Below are 16,053 nucleotides of genomic sequence, written 5' to 3'. Positions count from 1 at the left end.
CCGATCTTTCGCCGATCTAGTGAGCTCGTTTCCGGTCAAACAACTGTAGTGTTGTGTTCCTGCATGCCTCCTCGTGGAACGTAAGCGGGGATGCGATCGTCGGCATTTGTGCGCTGTCCAAAGCTGTCGGCAATCTACAAAGACGGTTTAAACGCGTGAAAAGCTTCCCGGTTCATGCAGTACGTGTAGTGACCTTCATCTGTTGACTACCACGTTGACTACCAGTCACGTTAATTACCACTCACGTTGACTACCACGCACGTTGACTACCACTCTACATACACGCAGACGCACCAACAAAGGAATGCAGGGTCGATCGAAGCAGATTACGATGGCACGCACGCAGAAACAAGCGCGGTCAGGCACGGTCGCGGACGCTGCGAAGGAACGAAACACTATAGTTGACGTCACAACACCGCGATTTCCGGTCTCCGCTCGCATCGTCAGCGTCAGCAGCAGCGCGCGGCATTCGACGGGGGGCGGAGCTACAGCGCAATTTCAACCGACGATTATGTCGCTCCTAATTGAAAAAAAAACCCCAAATTTTACATACATGGTTTATAAGGTTTCCGCATCCGTATATGAGCGTCTTAATGAATTCGACAGACTCTTCAGCTTCCCTTTAATGAAGAAAGTGAAGAGCAAACTTATCTCTTTGAATATCGTGCTCGATACTAGGCGCTGTGCGATAGGCGATAGGATAGGCTTTGGGACTATAGGACATTGGTCCAGACATGTTTCGGCACTCAAGGGCTTAAAAGCTCTGCTGAACTTTTTAAGGGCTTGTGAATTGTGCGATCGTCTTTGAATGGTTGTAGCGCCTATAGCATCGCGTTACTGTGTGAATTTTTCGCAATTTTTTTCTTCTTTATTCTTTTATTCCATTTCCCCAGCACAGGGTAGCCAGCCGGTACGTACACTGGCTAACCTCCCTGTCTTTCCTCCCCTTTTGTATCTCTCTCTCTCTCTCTCTCTCTTGGGACGTCACGGATTTCAGCGTAGTTTCGCATATTTAGGTCCTCTTCGTGCATGAAAGGCCCACGTGTATATATATATATATATATATATATATATATATATATATATATATATATATATATATATATATATATATATATATATATAAGTTTCCACTGATTATTGAAGGCACTGTAATGTTTCTTAGTAGGAAACAATACCCACGTCACCGCGTGACCCTCCACCGAAACCTACAGACGACGTCACAGGGATGTGGTTCCGAAAGTTGTCCTCTGTATTACGTTTTTACAACTTTACTTGCACATACGTAGCAAGCCTCCGCTCATGTTGGACGGCCGACTCCTTCGCAGTTGTAAAGTTTTAGTCTACCGCTGTTGCAATCGATTAATCGTTAGTACCTGTCGCATGAGGTTGCGGGTGGGAGAAGTCGATCGAACATATATATATATATATATATATATATATATATATATCGCCATCATGCAGACTCTATTTCTTCATTAAACAAGGGAGGTGCACGTGTTGTTTTCTCTGGTCCCTTTTCCTGTTTTCCACTATACTTTCTTGTGCCATGTGGATGATCTCCACACTTACTATGACTTGCAACGTGACGTTAACCTGGAATCGCTTTGTGATTTATAATGAAACACGGTGTCAGGCATCAAGTCACCCACCGAGAAACGCAGCGGAGAGGCAAGCCTGTCGCCGTTTCTGGCGCATAACTATATACGCATCAACGTCAAAAAAACGCGCTCTGAAAACGAACTACAGGCCTTGCATAGCTCGTTCGTAGAAGTCGCGTTGAAGTGCATCACTGTAAAATGTACGTATCACGTAGGCATTCGGTGTTTGGTTATTACTTTAAATGACCGTGGACGTCACATAGATAAGGAGGACAGACACGGGGAATTCTATACATCGAATCTAACTTGCAACACTGCTTTCTTTTGTTTTGTTTTGCTTGTTCGTGTGTTTTTCACGAATTTAATTTTGTAATTGTGCTACAGCAGTATACACACGTGTGCTCGCGCCTGCCTGTCTGTTTCAGCTTGACGCGAAATCGCGGTAGGAGGCCGTAAAAACAACGGCGAGGCCTTGTGCGCCGTAGCCCAGTTTTCACATCTGTATATAAACACAGAGCGCGCAAAATTGCGTTTTCAATCTTTCTGTGCGCGACCAACATGTCCCGCCGCATGTCTCTTCGTGTCATTTTACAACCAGCAGGGGAGCAATTCCACCCCCCCCCCCCCCCGCCTATAACTCTATAGTTGCACTGTTTGCCCAGCAGTCTTAATCATAAAGTGGTGCGTTATCAGCATCTACCAAGCGCGTCCATTTCCGTAGCTGTCACCCTTGTCGGGATCACCGCAAAGCTCATAACACTGTTGCGGCTAGCCGTCAATGTTGTTTTCGTTTAAATGCCTGCCTGCCTGCCTACCCGCTGTGATTGCGCGTAAATCGAGTCGTATCAAGAGTGGAAGGCTGGCAGTAGGACAAACCGTGAAGGCGGCAAACAAAAAAGCGGTGAAAAATAAAAGACAGCGACGCGCTTTCCTTTTATTAATGGTGACGGGAGAGGTCAGCGTGAGCAGCGTTTGAGCGCGTACTGCGCGCGTTTTCTTTTTCCGGGTGCAACGACGCTGCTGTTATTGGGTCGACGTTAGTGTGTGTGTGTGTGCAACTGTACTCCTGGCGAGAGAGTCGAGCAGGTATGTGCGCACGCGCAGTCTGTCGGGCAACAACTGCTGTTGTATACAGCAGTGCGTACATGGCCACGATTGTATGCGCGCGTGCGAACTAAATCCTCTCAGAAGAGCGGCCAAACGGTGGCACGTTCTGTCTTGTAGACATTTCGGTCCGGATTAACAAAAAAACTGTTACGACAGAATTGTTCGAATTCATAGCATTAGCAAAGGCGGCCCCGCACAGGGCAAATATCATCTTACAAGCGAATAGAGTTGTGAATTCGGCCGCTCGTCTTTTTATTGAAAAAAGTATCAAAAGGAGAGCCCATACTATGGGCTCAACAGGTACATGCGACGACCTGCAGGACATCGAGCAGGTGTTCTGTATTAATGAAGTCCGCGATTTAAGGGACCGAAGTGGCGCTTTACGTATACCTTGAAACGTTTCGGAAGGCACCAGACCGGTGGAGCCGTGGTCTATTCGACACGGCTGCCGTAAATTGCTGAGAAACACTGCTGCTAAAATTTGAGAATGATATAGAAACGTATCTGTTCTTTCTTTCTTTCTTCTCTCTCCCTTTTTGATAGCTGGGAAGGTGTTTAGGTGGATGAACGGTTCAAGGGACGCAGGTCAAGATTTTCACGAAAGCTGTAGGACACAAGATGACCTGTATAAATGCTATACAAAGTCCTTCTAAGTGATAAGCAAGAGCGAAGCGATTCCAACTTGAGCGTCTTAATTTCCAGTCTCGCGTCAGACGTACACTATTCGTTAAAAGTTTCGAAGCTGTCGCGTGCGCGACTGGACCTGTCACATATACGCCGCCGCCTATAGCGCAAGGTGGCGGCGTATACGTGGAGATTTCTTTGTTCCGGTGTCGCAGAGGTTGACAGAGAAAGTACTCCACGCTCTCCCAAGTCCCGAAACACCACGCCATCTACAGGGTCGACGTTTGCGACAGAGCCTGGCGGCAGGTCTAATATGCGCGGTGACTTCGAAAAGTGCGACAGGGACTGCACACATACGTTCCTGTACACAGTTCTTCGTTGCGCGACTTTCATTGATAAGCTAAAAAAAAAAAAACAAGAAAGGACGTCCTTAAGTAAGCAATCCTCGTTTTTTGCTCCGTCGCGGAGTCAACAGCGCATATACCTGTCAACCTGTCGCTTCCGCTGTCACGATTTACGAAGACCTGACAGTCTGGCCAATAGTATAAAGTCATATACAGCGCGCAAAATCTTGCGCAAGGACTGGAGGAATGTGCGCGCGACATTTCATGTGTATTAGCTGGAATCGGTCGGTCACCCACTGCCGTGTGCGCGCGCGTTAAACGTACAGGACAGCGCATGCACTCACCCATGTCCAGCGATGCTCGGAATCCATGGGCCGGCTGTGCGGGCGCGTCGAAGGGAGGCATAAGCTATCGCCCGGCTTCCGCCGGCCGCTGCAGCTCCGACGGCGCCTGCTGCCGATGCCTCCCCGTGTCAGGGGCCGCCGCCGAATAGCCGCAGCTGCCGTGCACGTCCTCGCGTCGGCTGATGAATCTGCGCACACCATGTGGACAGAAGAAGAGAACGCGGCACGTGAGGCTCGGATGTACAGATAAGCGCGTAAGCGCGACCTCCGAGATCGGGCGGAGCGTGCTGTCTCGCCCGATCTCGGAGGCGATGTTGTTATGCTCTAAAGGCAAGTTTTCAGAGCTGGTATAGTTGGCGCCCCACGAAGCAAGTATTGTATCACGGACAGACGCACCTCCACCAGCATCTGTATATATATATATATATATATATATATATATATATACACAGTACCACATGAAGGAAATTAAAATGGCGCAAGAAAAGCTATGAAAGCAAGATTGACCTATCTAGAACAGAGGGATTAGGCCAGTCTTCAATTCTGACCAACTTCGCTAATAATCCTTACGTTTACTGCAATGTGATAGCGCCATCAGCTTAATTGATTCTCTCGCTTCTTTCTCGTGCTCAGTATATGTTGTTGCTTTTAGCATGTTCCATCTCAATGTTCCGAATTTGCGCTTTCATGCGAAGCTCAAGAGTGAAAGAAACAGGTATACAGAGTGACAAACAAAAGACAGGTGTTGAATCTCATTTCTTTCGCTCCGAATATAGGGCGTATGACCAGCTGTAGTCAAAACGAACAAACTAGCTACTGAGCTCTATTTCCAAGGTGTGTGTGCAGGTTGTGATATGTCGTGATCCGCAGCTTGTCCACGGTGCCTCTAATAGAGCCCTCTTGCTTCGGAACGTTCAAATCAATCAATCAATCAATCAATCAATCAATCAATCAATCAATCAATCAATCAATCAATCAATCAATCAATCAATCAATCAATCAATCAATCAATCAATCAATCAATCAATTCGTATGCACTCAAAAGGATGCTGTGCAAGTGCTGCGAGAGCGATCGACGAGGGAGCACGTTACGAATAATGAAATGAAAAGATGCTTTCTCATTGCTTACTAGGGCTGCATACAATCAGAAGTACAGGTTGGCGTGAACTATGGTTATGTACGTCACCAGTGCGACTCTTACAAGCACAGTGATGCTTAAACGCGTGAAGCCTTTCTTAACTGCTAATGTTACTTTAGCCATTATACGCTAGACAATAGAAACATGCGTGTGAAGTCGAGCTCTCCCAAGTTGCAAAAAGCATGGAACACCACTATGGCGCCCATGCCGCATGACATGCAAGACGTATGCGTGTATGCGTGTAACCCTCGTGCGACGTAAGATTGTTTACATCTGACACGTATAGAATCTATGCATACATACATCGCGTAGTGCAACGTATATAGGTTGCACACCGGTGTCGGGATTATGCTCATAAACGCTGGATCTTTTCCCTTTAGAAACCCCCAATTTTGCAGGACGGCGCAACACGCAATTATACCCGGTTAGGACTTCTGTGTTTTCATCATCTTATTACTTACTTTACCTTATTCCCCTTCCCCTTTGTGCAGGGTAGTTCCAACCGAGCTCAGCCTAGTTAACCTCCCTACGTTTCTCTTATCCGTTCTCTCCTTCTCTATGTTTCACTCCCTCTGTAAGTTCGGCGGCATCAAAATGTGCTCTTTTCCGCCCGTGTATTGGCGCGTCGAGCGATGTTCTGTGTAAGCGTACCCCCCCCCCTCTCTCCCCCTCCCCCCCTCTCTCTCTCTTCTTTTTTTTTCTCTCTGTTTTTAATCTTACAGTGCGCGAACTGAACACGTGTCCTCGTCCTTAGCGGTGAACATACTACCCGCCGTGTCACACTATATGCTCTTCCAGCTGGAATTTACCCGCGGAACGCAGATCGTAAGGCGAGCTCACATACACACAGACTCACACAACCGCGCAGACACAGACACATACTCCGACAGGGTTAAAGAAGCATGAACCCGCTCGATCGCGGACTCCTAACGAGCGCCCTTGCCGTTCGCTCCTCCGAACCGACGCACAGCCCCGCAGTGCTCGCGCTGTTTTGCACTGCACCACCACAACGGCCGCTCCGCACCGACACCCGGTGATGAATGCGGCCGCTTAATTCGGCTCAGCGAGCGGGCCGATACATCGCCGATAGCATCGCGCGCAGGAGCGGCGAAAGCGCGGAGGCCGTGTTCGCCGCGTTGTATACTCGGCCTGCGAGGCATGGGAACGAACGGCTTTGCCACTGCGTGCCGCAGCACTGACCAGGAATGCGGCGCCGCCGAACGCCCTGATACATGGCGGCCCACTCTCTCGCTACCGCAGAAATGGCTCGAGCAGTGAATATAGTGTTTCGCCTCCGAAAGTCGTTCAGGAGGCGCTCCCGTTCTTACGTGCTCCTATAGCAGCAACTATGCGCTTCTTTAAAGGACACGTGCGTTGGCGGTGGGCATTCTGCGGTGCGGGGGTTTCTGGACATGTGACAGTGTCGTTCGTGGCTGACAATCTGCTGAGCGTTTTCGGTGCCCCGTTGGTATAGTGCAGGGGTGGTTGGTGAATGCGACGGTTCGGGGCAACTCTGTATGAAGCTATAGGCCTTCCGTTAGCCATCTCTGCGGTAGTATAAATGTCTGCATTGTACGTGCTTCTTAGGGTATGAAGTCATGCACGAATGTCACAAGCTTCTCGCAGTAAAGCAGCCACTGTTACTTAAGCCTACGATCAGGTTGGACTTTATATAAATGAAATTGTGACAAGTCATCTGGCGGAAACTTCCCAGTTTCTTTTGGCTGACAGCGCTTTCAATCAGCGCACAACTTTCCTTTGGCCATCCGTTATTCCATGGTTAGTATAGTTGCATTAAATAAAACGCCGAAGCTGAATATACCGAAAGACTGCTCAAATTAAACAGCAATGTCATCGCCAAACGTTCGTTTCTTATTCATTTTCTCAAAGGCAACGATCACCGCGTTTATTTCTAGTCTGTTTTGAAAATTCGACAAAGCAACGAGGTCTGCTTACTCTGTCCGTATACTGTATTGTATACTGTCTATCCTAAAGCGACTGAAACGTCTCGCTTATATATCACAGCGCGAGGTACGTTAGACAGGTGCACTATGCATTATAATAAAGCTCTTCCTATGTGCCTAGAGACCACGATTTAATGCTATCTAAATCAGTGTCAGAAAAGTCGCCTCATTTCTTCAATTTTCCATCTCCCCGCCTCCTAAGTATGCAGGCCTGTTAGGCACAATTCCTCAATGAATGGGGCGCAAGCATACGTCCAGCGCGCTTTTTTCTCGTAGACGGTATAGGGAACGCGATCTTTGGTACACTCAGAGCACGTTGAGCTTCGTAATTATTGTTTTGTGTGTAATGAAATTGTTCACCAGAGATGGTGATCGCTGGGATAGAGCCTGAACCACGCGGTGGCCACACACCCCGGCTGTGTGAAACCGTCTTCATCCATAGCTATCTTTTTTTTTTTTTTTTTTGTGCATGTGTGTGTGTGTGTGATTAATGTGCTTGCCGGTGAAGGTGACCGCCAGTGGAGTTTGCGTCTAGACGGCTAGAGATGGACGCCGATGCCTCGAGAGGTTTACAAAAGAAAAATATAAAAGAACGAGCCGATCCGACACTTCACCAGCCTGCTCCGGGGACGATAAATGAAAGCCGAGCAACTCCTGGGGCAAACAACCCGCCAACATCACGTCCCGACACCGAACACCGCCAGCCGCCGATGTCGAGGGTCGCTTACGAGCCACATCGGTGTGCGCGGACTGCCGACGCACCCGGTTTACTGTATACGTCGCTTTTGATTCTCTGGACTGTGGACTCTAAATATTTTCTCTCCCGATTGCTGTTTAGACATTTAACTTGTACTGGTAGACATATATAGTTCATTGTCGATGCTGCGGTTGCACAGCGTAATTGTTCTACATTGTGACATCTGTTCTTTGCAATCTTCACTTTCGTACTTTGTTTTTCTGCCTAGCATATTCACAGCTACGACTTAAAATAACGCCAGTTTGCTTTGTTGTTGAGAGATCACATTGTATTGTTGTTCTCTGCTTGTTCTGATCAGGCCTTTGTCTCGTTCATGACGGCAATGGGCGAAAGCCATGGCACCAGACTCCACAACTCTTCTGCCCTTGCTCAAAAGGAACTAACGCATCTACTCTGAGTCGTGACAATTGGACACAATTACGTTGAATCTTATAGCCGAGCTGTCGTAGTATTCTCTTCGTCAAAAGAAAAAAATAATATATGTAATAATACACAGTGGACGCGCCCCTGCCTCATATGCAGATTATTATTATTATTATTATTATTATTATTATTATTTTGCTGGTACATCCAGTACTTGCTGACATATCCGCGATGTCGAAAACTGCGCCATAGAGGAACACCTTGGGGGACTTCTCGCGAATCTGATTCTCCGAAGAACCCGGAGAAAACAGTTCCTGCCAAATTTATCGCATGAATCCGGCGTGCACGCGAGCTTGTGCACACACGAACAATGGACCGTTAGCGTATATACAAACATGGCTATTGGTTCCGAGTGATCGTAGCGGAGGTCACACCCACCGCGACCTGACCTGGAGCTTCTCAGTATTTCCCAGTGATTTACACACGCGCGCGCCCCATATGCAAAAAGCCCTCGTGTGGGTACGTGGGCGTCATGCGCATATAGGCGGGCGTGTTATGGGCCGGCCGGGCATGACTTCGCGATAGGCTCGCATACGAATACTACACCCGCCCGTCCCTCGTGTCCGGGAATGTCGGCTTGTTTTCGTTGCTCCTCTTCCAATAACATATCTCAGCGGGTGCGTTAACCTTTAACCACGGCCGCATAAATGTTGACGCTGCCGGCCGCGCACGGCTGAACAGACTCCGCCACAGGCGGTCCCTTGGGGGAGGGGGGAGGGGGGAGGGGGGGGGGGGGCGTCTTTACAGTACGTCACCCGTATAGGCCATAAGCCTTCTGGCGCGCCGGGGACGTGCAAGAAGTATATACACGTACTCGGTCAAGAAGTGATGTAGGAGGAGGGATGACGTCAGCATCGGCATGCGCAGCCAATCTGGAAACAGTTGCGAGAGTGGTGATTATTTAGTCCCATACATAAATGTTGCGCACCGAGCGTATATATATATATATATATTGCAATGCGAACTCGTCTCAACATGCGTGCCAGCGGAGCGTGAGCTCTGCACGCATAAAGAACGTTCTGCATGCGCCGTGTAAATATATAGGAGCGGAGCTATGCCTGTGTGTGCGTCGCGGCTGTCGTTTCATGTAAGGGCCGGTCGCCTAAGACTGTCAGAATCTGCTTCCTTTCCTTACGCCTAAGCGCGCCCAAGCATACACACTCACACGCACACAGACAGAGAGACACGAACGTGCACAACGCACGCGCGAACAGAAGGCGTCGTGAAATGAAATGAATAATACGGTGATAATATTTGCTTTTTTGTTGTCGGAGATCGGGAAGGAGGCAGAAGTGTCGATCACGTGTCGGGGTCCACGATACTAATAATTTATTCGCAAGGAGGGCTTGCATAACGACAGATTTCGACCCACAAGCGGTCCCCATTGAAGGACAAATATATCAAATTGGTTACGTTTACCAATATCGCCCGGTGTTGCTCCGAAAGTGGGCCCGAATGTGAGACAGTTATGGACTGGAGGCGGCCTATAGAAATTAATATTGTGGAGAGAATAAAGGCGTTCTGCTCTGTCTGAACTTTGTTCGTTGGATTGAACATTGTGGACGTAGACTGAAGTTCCATTAGCAACAGGAACACATGACGGCGAACAAGATGTACTGTATTCAGTTCGTTTTACGTATACGTTCATTCCCGTTCCCGAGCACAGTGCATGTAGCCAGCCGGTAACTTACACTGGCTAACCTCCTTGTCTTTCCTTCCTCCTCGTCTTCCTCCTCCTCCTCCTCCTGTATAATCACTCGCGGTCGATTTCGCGGTTTGACGATTTCGTTATCCCGCTCTATGGGAAGTGCTACATTCCAGGCAGTCGCAAGATATATTCAGTCTAACGCGATCAGCATCCGTGGTGCTTGTAAAGTGAAAATTCATCGCACATAATCACACGTAGCTTTCTGCGATTCGCAGAGGAGTGGTGCATATCGTATTGAAGTTATGCACATATAAAGAAAATTATGCAATATAAAGTAATTAAGTTTCAACCGCCCACGATTCTGCGACCATTTAGAAAGCTGCAGGTGCCACCACTATGCAGGGTGTTTCACTTAACTTGAGACAAACATTAAAAATATGCAAATGCTACGTAGCTGGACAGAATCAAGGTAACACTGTTTGTCGTCGCTTGGAGATGCTCAGGTTATTTTTTGCATCCCGCTTAATCAGCTAATTGGTCTCAACTTCTCAATTATTACACTTAGATGAAAAGTGTCAACGAGGAAATTGTAGAACAACATGAAAAACTTCCGGTACAGCTTTCTGTTGGTCAATACACACTACATAAGTGTTTCTTCCGAGTGTGAAAGAATCCTGCGAACACACGCAAAGTGCCTGGAGCGGCCAATCGCGTGGCAATCCACATCCACATTAGCGACTGCCGACTGCTGATGGTCAAGCCAATGTTGTGTTAGAACATTCACCTTTGGCAATACGTTCAAAGCTTTACGTGAGATCGGTCAGCGCGCATCCTCGCGGGTACAGACAGAGTTAATTGCGTGTCGTTAAAGAGTTTTAGATTACGTTTACGCAAGCGTTCCGTTTGCTTGCGCAAACCGCTTAGGTCCCAGCAAAACCCAGGCAGCCTTCGGGTCCCTGGATACGCAACCTGCTTGCGACCCTTAATCTAAAGCTATGCATTGTAAAGATGGATGCTGGCGTTTACTCGTTAAAGTTGCGAGCACGAATCTGTCTGCGTTCACGCTAAATGAGCGACGCGCCAGTTTCCTCTTGATATAATACACTAAATGTGAGCAGCGGTTATGGCGGGCAGTGGTACACTTGCCCAGTATAAGTTGCTTCCGACACTGATACGCAGTCCTCGAAGTGAATTTGCCGTCATATACTAGGGCATATGGCTCTGTAGGTGTCTATGTATGACCTTTCGCAGCATTTCAGGCGGTAATCGGGCCGCAATGCTTTTTTTTTTTACGTTTTTGCGTATCTGTGGAGGTCGCATAGTTGTTTACGGCTTAGGAAGAGCGGCTTCAAGATAACAGTGATCGCGCAAAACTCTGGTGTGCTCACGAGCATATGCACGTATGCACCGCGCGACAGCTGTTTCAGAGCGCGTAATTCATCGTGTGAGGCTGGGACGTAATGTGGAATAGCGTGAGTACGCGCACCTGCCCGGGCACAACAAACGACCCTCGCAAACGCGAGCTCGTCAAGCCAGTAAATGTGGCGCTCTAAATTATATCGTAACAACACGAAGCGCATTCGTGAACGGCTCGGTAAATACTTGGGAACATTACGTTCACTTGGTTGGTGCATGACTTATCTTAAAGAAAGAAAGAAAGAAAGAGCGCGAGAACGGGACAAAGAGGGCGTCCTCTGCGTCCTGTCCTCGCGCTACTTTCATTTTTATTTTTTTCTTTCCAGAAGAAAAGTAATTTGAACGTGCCTTTTCTGGTTTCTCGTTTCAGCCCATTGTGCGCAAGCCGCATCGCAGAACACTGGTGGCGCTTATTGGAGGGTTCAGTATCAACTTCGGAGTTAGGCCAAATACGATCGTTACTGCAATATTGGCTGAGAGCTGTATAGGACTGGTATAGCTAGCGTTTTGCGCAGTGTCAGTTGCGGCAAACACTGCTGTACGATTGACTGTCGGGCTATCATTGTTGTTTCATGGTTCAGCGCCGTGTCTGAGTGCTCCTCCTTGTTTCGGCCTGTCTGGCGTCTCGACGCCATCAGGCTCATCGCGCTCTACTTATACTTTTCTAGAATTAACTAACTTAGGTTCACGTTTGTAGCTCGCACATTATCTTCTATTTAACATTCTGTACTAGTGTGACCTGCAGTTACCGGCCCCAACTGTGTGTGACCTGTAGTACTCTATGTTCCACTTTATGGTTTGACACTTGTCAGCCTGCTCCTGGCTTTGCCTTTCCTGTCAAATGTATCTATGTTTCCAAGACGAATAATAATAATAATAATATTGTCTCGTTTATACCGCTAACTGTTTTCATCTAAACACCGGCTGTAGGGTATGTAGCGCTTGAGCAACGTGCATGTGATTGCCTGGCTAAAGTCAGGATTTCTGTGCATGGCGTGCCCATCCGACACGACGGTATGCTTTAGTCGGGGTCGGGACCAAATCGGATACAAAGCCAAGGCCAAGTTGGGTGCGGTATATTGCATGGGTCAGCCTGAGCCCGTGCAGAAGTGGGATCTGCGTATAAGCTGTACTACATGGCCACCCAAACAGTTATCATGCGATAGCTTGGTCCCAGCAAGCTATCCCGCACAGCCACTGTTATTGATCGAATCTCCAATGAGAGGGACAGAGAGAAAGAAAATGAAAGCCATTGTTGGATAACGTTTGGTTAACCATCGTTTGCTGCCGTGCAATGGGGGGGGGGGGGGGGGGAGGAAGGAAAATGAAAGAAAGAAGGAAAGTGATAAGAAGTGATGGAAGTGAAAACCTAAGTCCCTGGTGGTTTCGTCTCAATACGTGACGGTCGAGTCGATAGTTCTATCTTTTCTTCCGCGAACTTAAATTTCTAAGGAAAAAAAAAAAAAAAAAACTTGAGGTAGCGGGAGGAACGCAGAGGCTCCACAGCATGATGACAGCATCGGAGCGCGATGACGTCATCATATAATCTCTCGGTTTTCACAGTATTTTTCGCGTGTTAGGGTTATTCTTGTGCTCGGTATAGGTCAACTAAATTTCAACAACGTAAAACCGCAAATGTTTGCCGTTATTCCCGTGCGCTATACTTATCACTGAATCGTGCCTATACAATTTATTTTATAGAGACATTCATTTAAACAAGAGAAGAAAGAAAGAAAATGAGAGAGAGAGAGAGAGAGAGAGAGAGAGAGAGAGAGAGATGCAAATTAGAGAAAGAGCAGGGAGGTTAACCAGAGCTAAAGCCTCCGGTTTGCTACCTGGAACTAGGGGAAGGAAACGGGAAGTAATAACGGAAAGAAGAGCGGAGACAAAAAGACGTGTGAAAAAAAGGACGGGATCATTATAATCTTTCTAATATAGCTTCTGCCACGTAAAAAGGCCAGCAAAGCCTTGACCGATTTTCGGTGCGACGACAGTTCTTGTCGGTATTCCAAGACTCGCTGTTCTGAAGGTGGCCTGTCGTCATGGCGTGCCAACACGGCTGCTCGTGACAGCCGGTACGCGGTGTATCGAGGACAGTGGCAAAATATGTGATCTATAGTCCCCTCGCCGCTGCAGTGACTGCAAGCCGCGCTCTCGTCCATACCGACTCCGAGCAAAAGATCTTGTGAAAGCGGCACCAAGCCACAGTCGGCAAAGTACTGTTGTCTCGAGTCGAGATAGTCCACATGGGCTCGAAGTCGAAGGGACGGGTCCAATCGGTGCAGACGTGTATGCTTCAAGCTTGTTGTGTTCCCTAAAGATCTTATGGCTTCATTTGCAAGCAGACGAATTTTCATTGCTGCGTCTGTTCTTGAGAATAGTATGAAGTCTTGCAAGCCCTCTTCATGTGCAGATCGTGCTGTTGCATCGGCATGCTCATTGCCCATTATGTTACGGTGTCTTGGAATCCACTGTAACATGATGTCGTGTCCTTGCTCGACGAGGTGGTGAAGCAGCAGTCTGATTTCTGTAACTACTTGTTCATGAGGTCCACGGCGTAAGGCAGAAACGAAACAGCGAAGAGCAGCCTTGGAGTCACCGAAGACGCTTCATTTCTTGGGCAGTTCATCAGAAATTAGGCGAAGTGCACAACGAATAGCAGCGAGTTCCGCTAGCAGTCGATGTAGTCTGGTGAGATAGTGCAACCTTTACGGCGGAGGTTTTCGCGAGAAAGATCAACGATCCCGCAGACCCATTCACCGTGGTTGAAGGGTCAGTATATAGAGGATAATGTTCGTTGTACGTCTCGTACAGCAAGCACAGTGAAAGCTGCTTGAGTGCTGGAGACGAGAGTTATGCTTTTGTTCGTATTCCTGGTACCATTACTCGAAATTTTGTTTGAGCCAAGCACCATGGGGGAAACGGAACTCTCGCTGGAGCTGTATAACCTGATGGAAGGTATGCGCAATAGGACAGGATTGTCTGACAAAAGGAAGCACGTGGTCGATCCTCTGGCAGTGAGGCTAGATGATGGGCAGGGAGGGGCTCGAGCAAGGTGTCTTACATATGCTCTGAGCGCTTCCATGGCTATATGGGTATTGGCTGGGAAGTCGTGTGCAGTCGCAATTGTTTCAGCTGTTGACGAGCATCGCGGCGATCGAAGACACACTCGAAGTGCCTAGACCTGGACACTTTCGAGTGTACGGATATTAGTTCTGCACGTGTTGGTCAGCATAGGCAAGCTGTATTGCAAATACCCGAGAAAGAGCGTCCTGTATAGCTGCATCATTGCATGTACTGACGTACCCCGGGCTTTTCCTCCAAGAAACTTGAACGCATTAGAAACATCCGTGAGGCGCTTCTTTAAGTAGGCCACATGATGACTCCAGCAGAGGTCAGGATCGATGATTACGCCTAAAAATCGGTGCGCCCTGACAAAAGGTATGCTTTGATCGTCGATAGAGACATCGTATGATCTTATTAGCTTTCGGCTAAACGCGACCAATGCGCATTTTTCTGCGGATTTCTTGAGGCCTTGTTCATTTAGGTACGTCTATGTCAACGTCGCAGCTTTTTGATGCCTTGCGCGTGCCTGCGGCCGTGTCACACCAGGTGGCCAGACGCAGATGTCGTCGGCATACATTGGTACTTTGACCGTGTTCGGCAGTCGTTCCACGAGTCCAATGAGTACAAGGTTGAAGAGCGTGGGTCTCAAGACACCGCCTTGCGGAACTCCATGGTGCGTGTCATATTGCGAGGTTGGGCCAGTTTCAGTGTTAACAAATAAAGTCCGCCTATGTAAATAAATGCGTGTCCAACGATACAATTGACCGCCTAGGCCCACCGATTTCAATGCTTCCAGTATATATGGCGTCATGAAGAACGTTGTCATAGGCTCCCTTTATATCTAAGAACATTGCGACAGATAATCTCTTACACGTCTTTTGACGTTGAACATAGGTTACCAGATCGATAACGTTGTCGATAGGACAAAGGTGACGTCGAAAGCCAGCCATGGCGTCTGCGTAGATCTCGTAGTGTTCGTGGTCACTGAAGTCTGGCGAGGATCATTCGCTCCATTACCTTCCCAACGCAACTCGCCAGCGCAGTTGGTCGGTATGAAGTAATCTGTAAGGGAGACTTGCCAGGCTTAAGAAGCGGTACCAGGCGGCTGATCTTCCAAGCTTGAGGAACCTTGCCGTCCTGCCAGGACTCGTTATAGATATCAAGGAGCGCACTTCGTGCCCGTTCACCAAGGTGACATTGTATACGGAAAGATATGTCATCCGGACCAGGCGACGACGACCGATTACATAGGGCGAGCACAGCGTCAAGTTCTTGCGTTGTGAAAGGCAGATCTATGCGTGAATCTTGTGAGTCTCGAATATGGTTCAATTTAAGCGAACCTGTGCAAGTTGGCTGACCCGCAGTCATAGCACAGAAGTCTTCCGCCACATCAATGTCTTGTCGGCGCTGGAATAGTGCTATAGGGCTTTAAACGGAAAGCGCTGTTCCGGAACAGAACGTAGACCTCGCACAGTTCTCCATATTTGAGATAGCGGTTTGCGGGGGTCCATCGACGCGAAAAATTTCGACTACTGCTGTGCCTCTAGGTGGCGTTGTATCTTCTTTTGCATTCGCCGGGTTGTCCTTAGATCCTGAATTGAATTAGTGCGTCGGTATCTTC

General features: G+C 48.2%; 1 protein-coding gene across 1 annotated transcript in view; it reads right to left on the bottom strand.

Moving 5' to 3' along the window:
* LOC126522034 (uncharacterized) overlaps positions 1-16,053 on the bottom strand; it is a 159,274-nt gene that overhangs the window by 118,399 nt on the left and 24,822 nt on the right. The window contains exon 2 of the mRNA XM_050170811.2: positions 4,021-4,208. Coding sequence (XP_050026768.1) covers positions 4,021-4,081 — 61 coding nt within the window. The 5' untranslated portion in view covers positions 4,082-4,208. The remainder of the gene's footprint in view (positions 1-4,020; positions 4,209-16,053) is intronic.

This window comes from Dermacentor andersoni, chromosome 6 (assembly GCF_023375885.2).
Source record: "Dermacentor andersoni chromosome 6, qqDerAnde1_hic_scaffold, whole genome shotgun sequence".
NCBI classification, from domain to species: domain Eukaryota; kingdom Metazoa; phylum Arthropoda; class Arachnida; order Ixodida; family Ixodidae; genus Dermacentor; species Dermacentor andersoni.
This window is presented reverse-complemented; position numbering and strand designations above follow the sequence as displayed.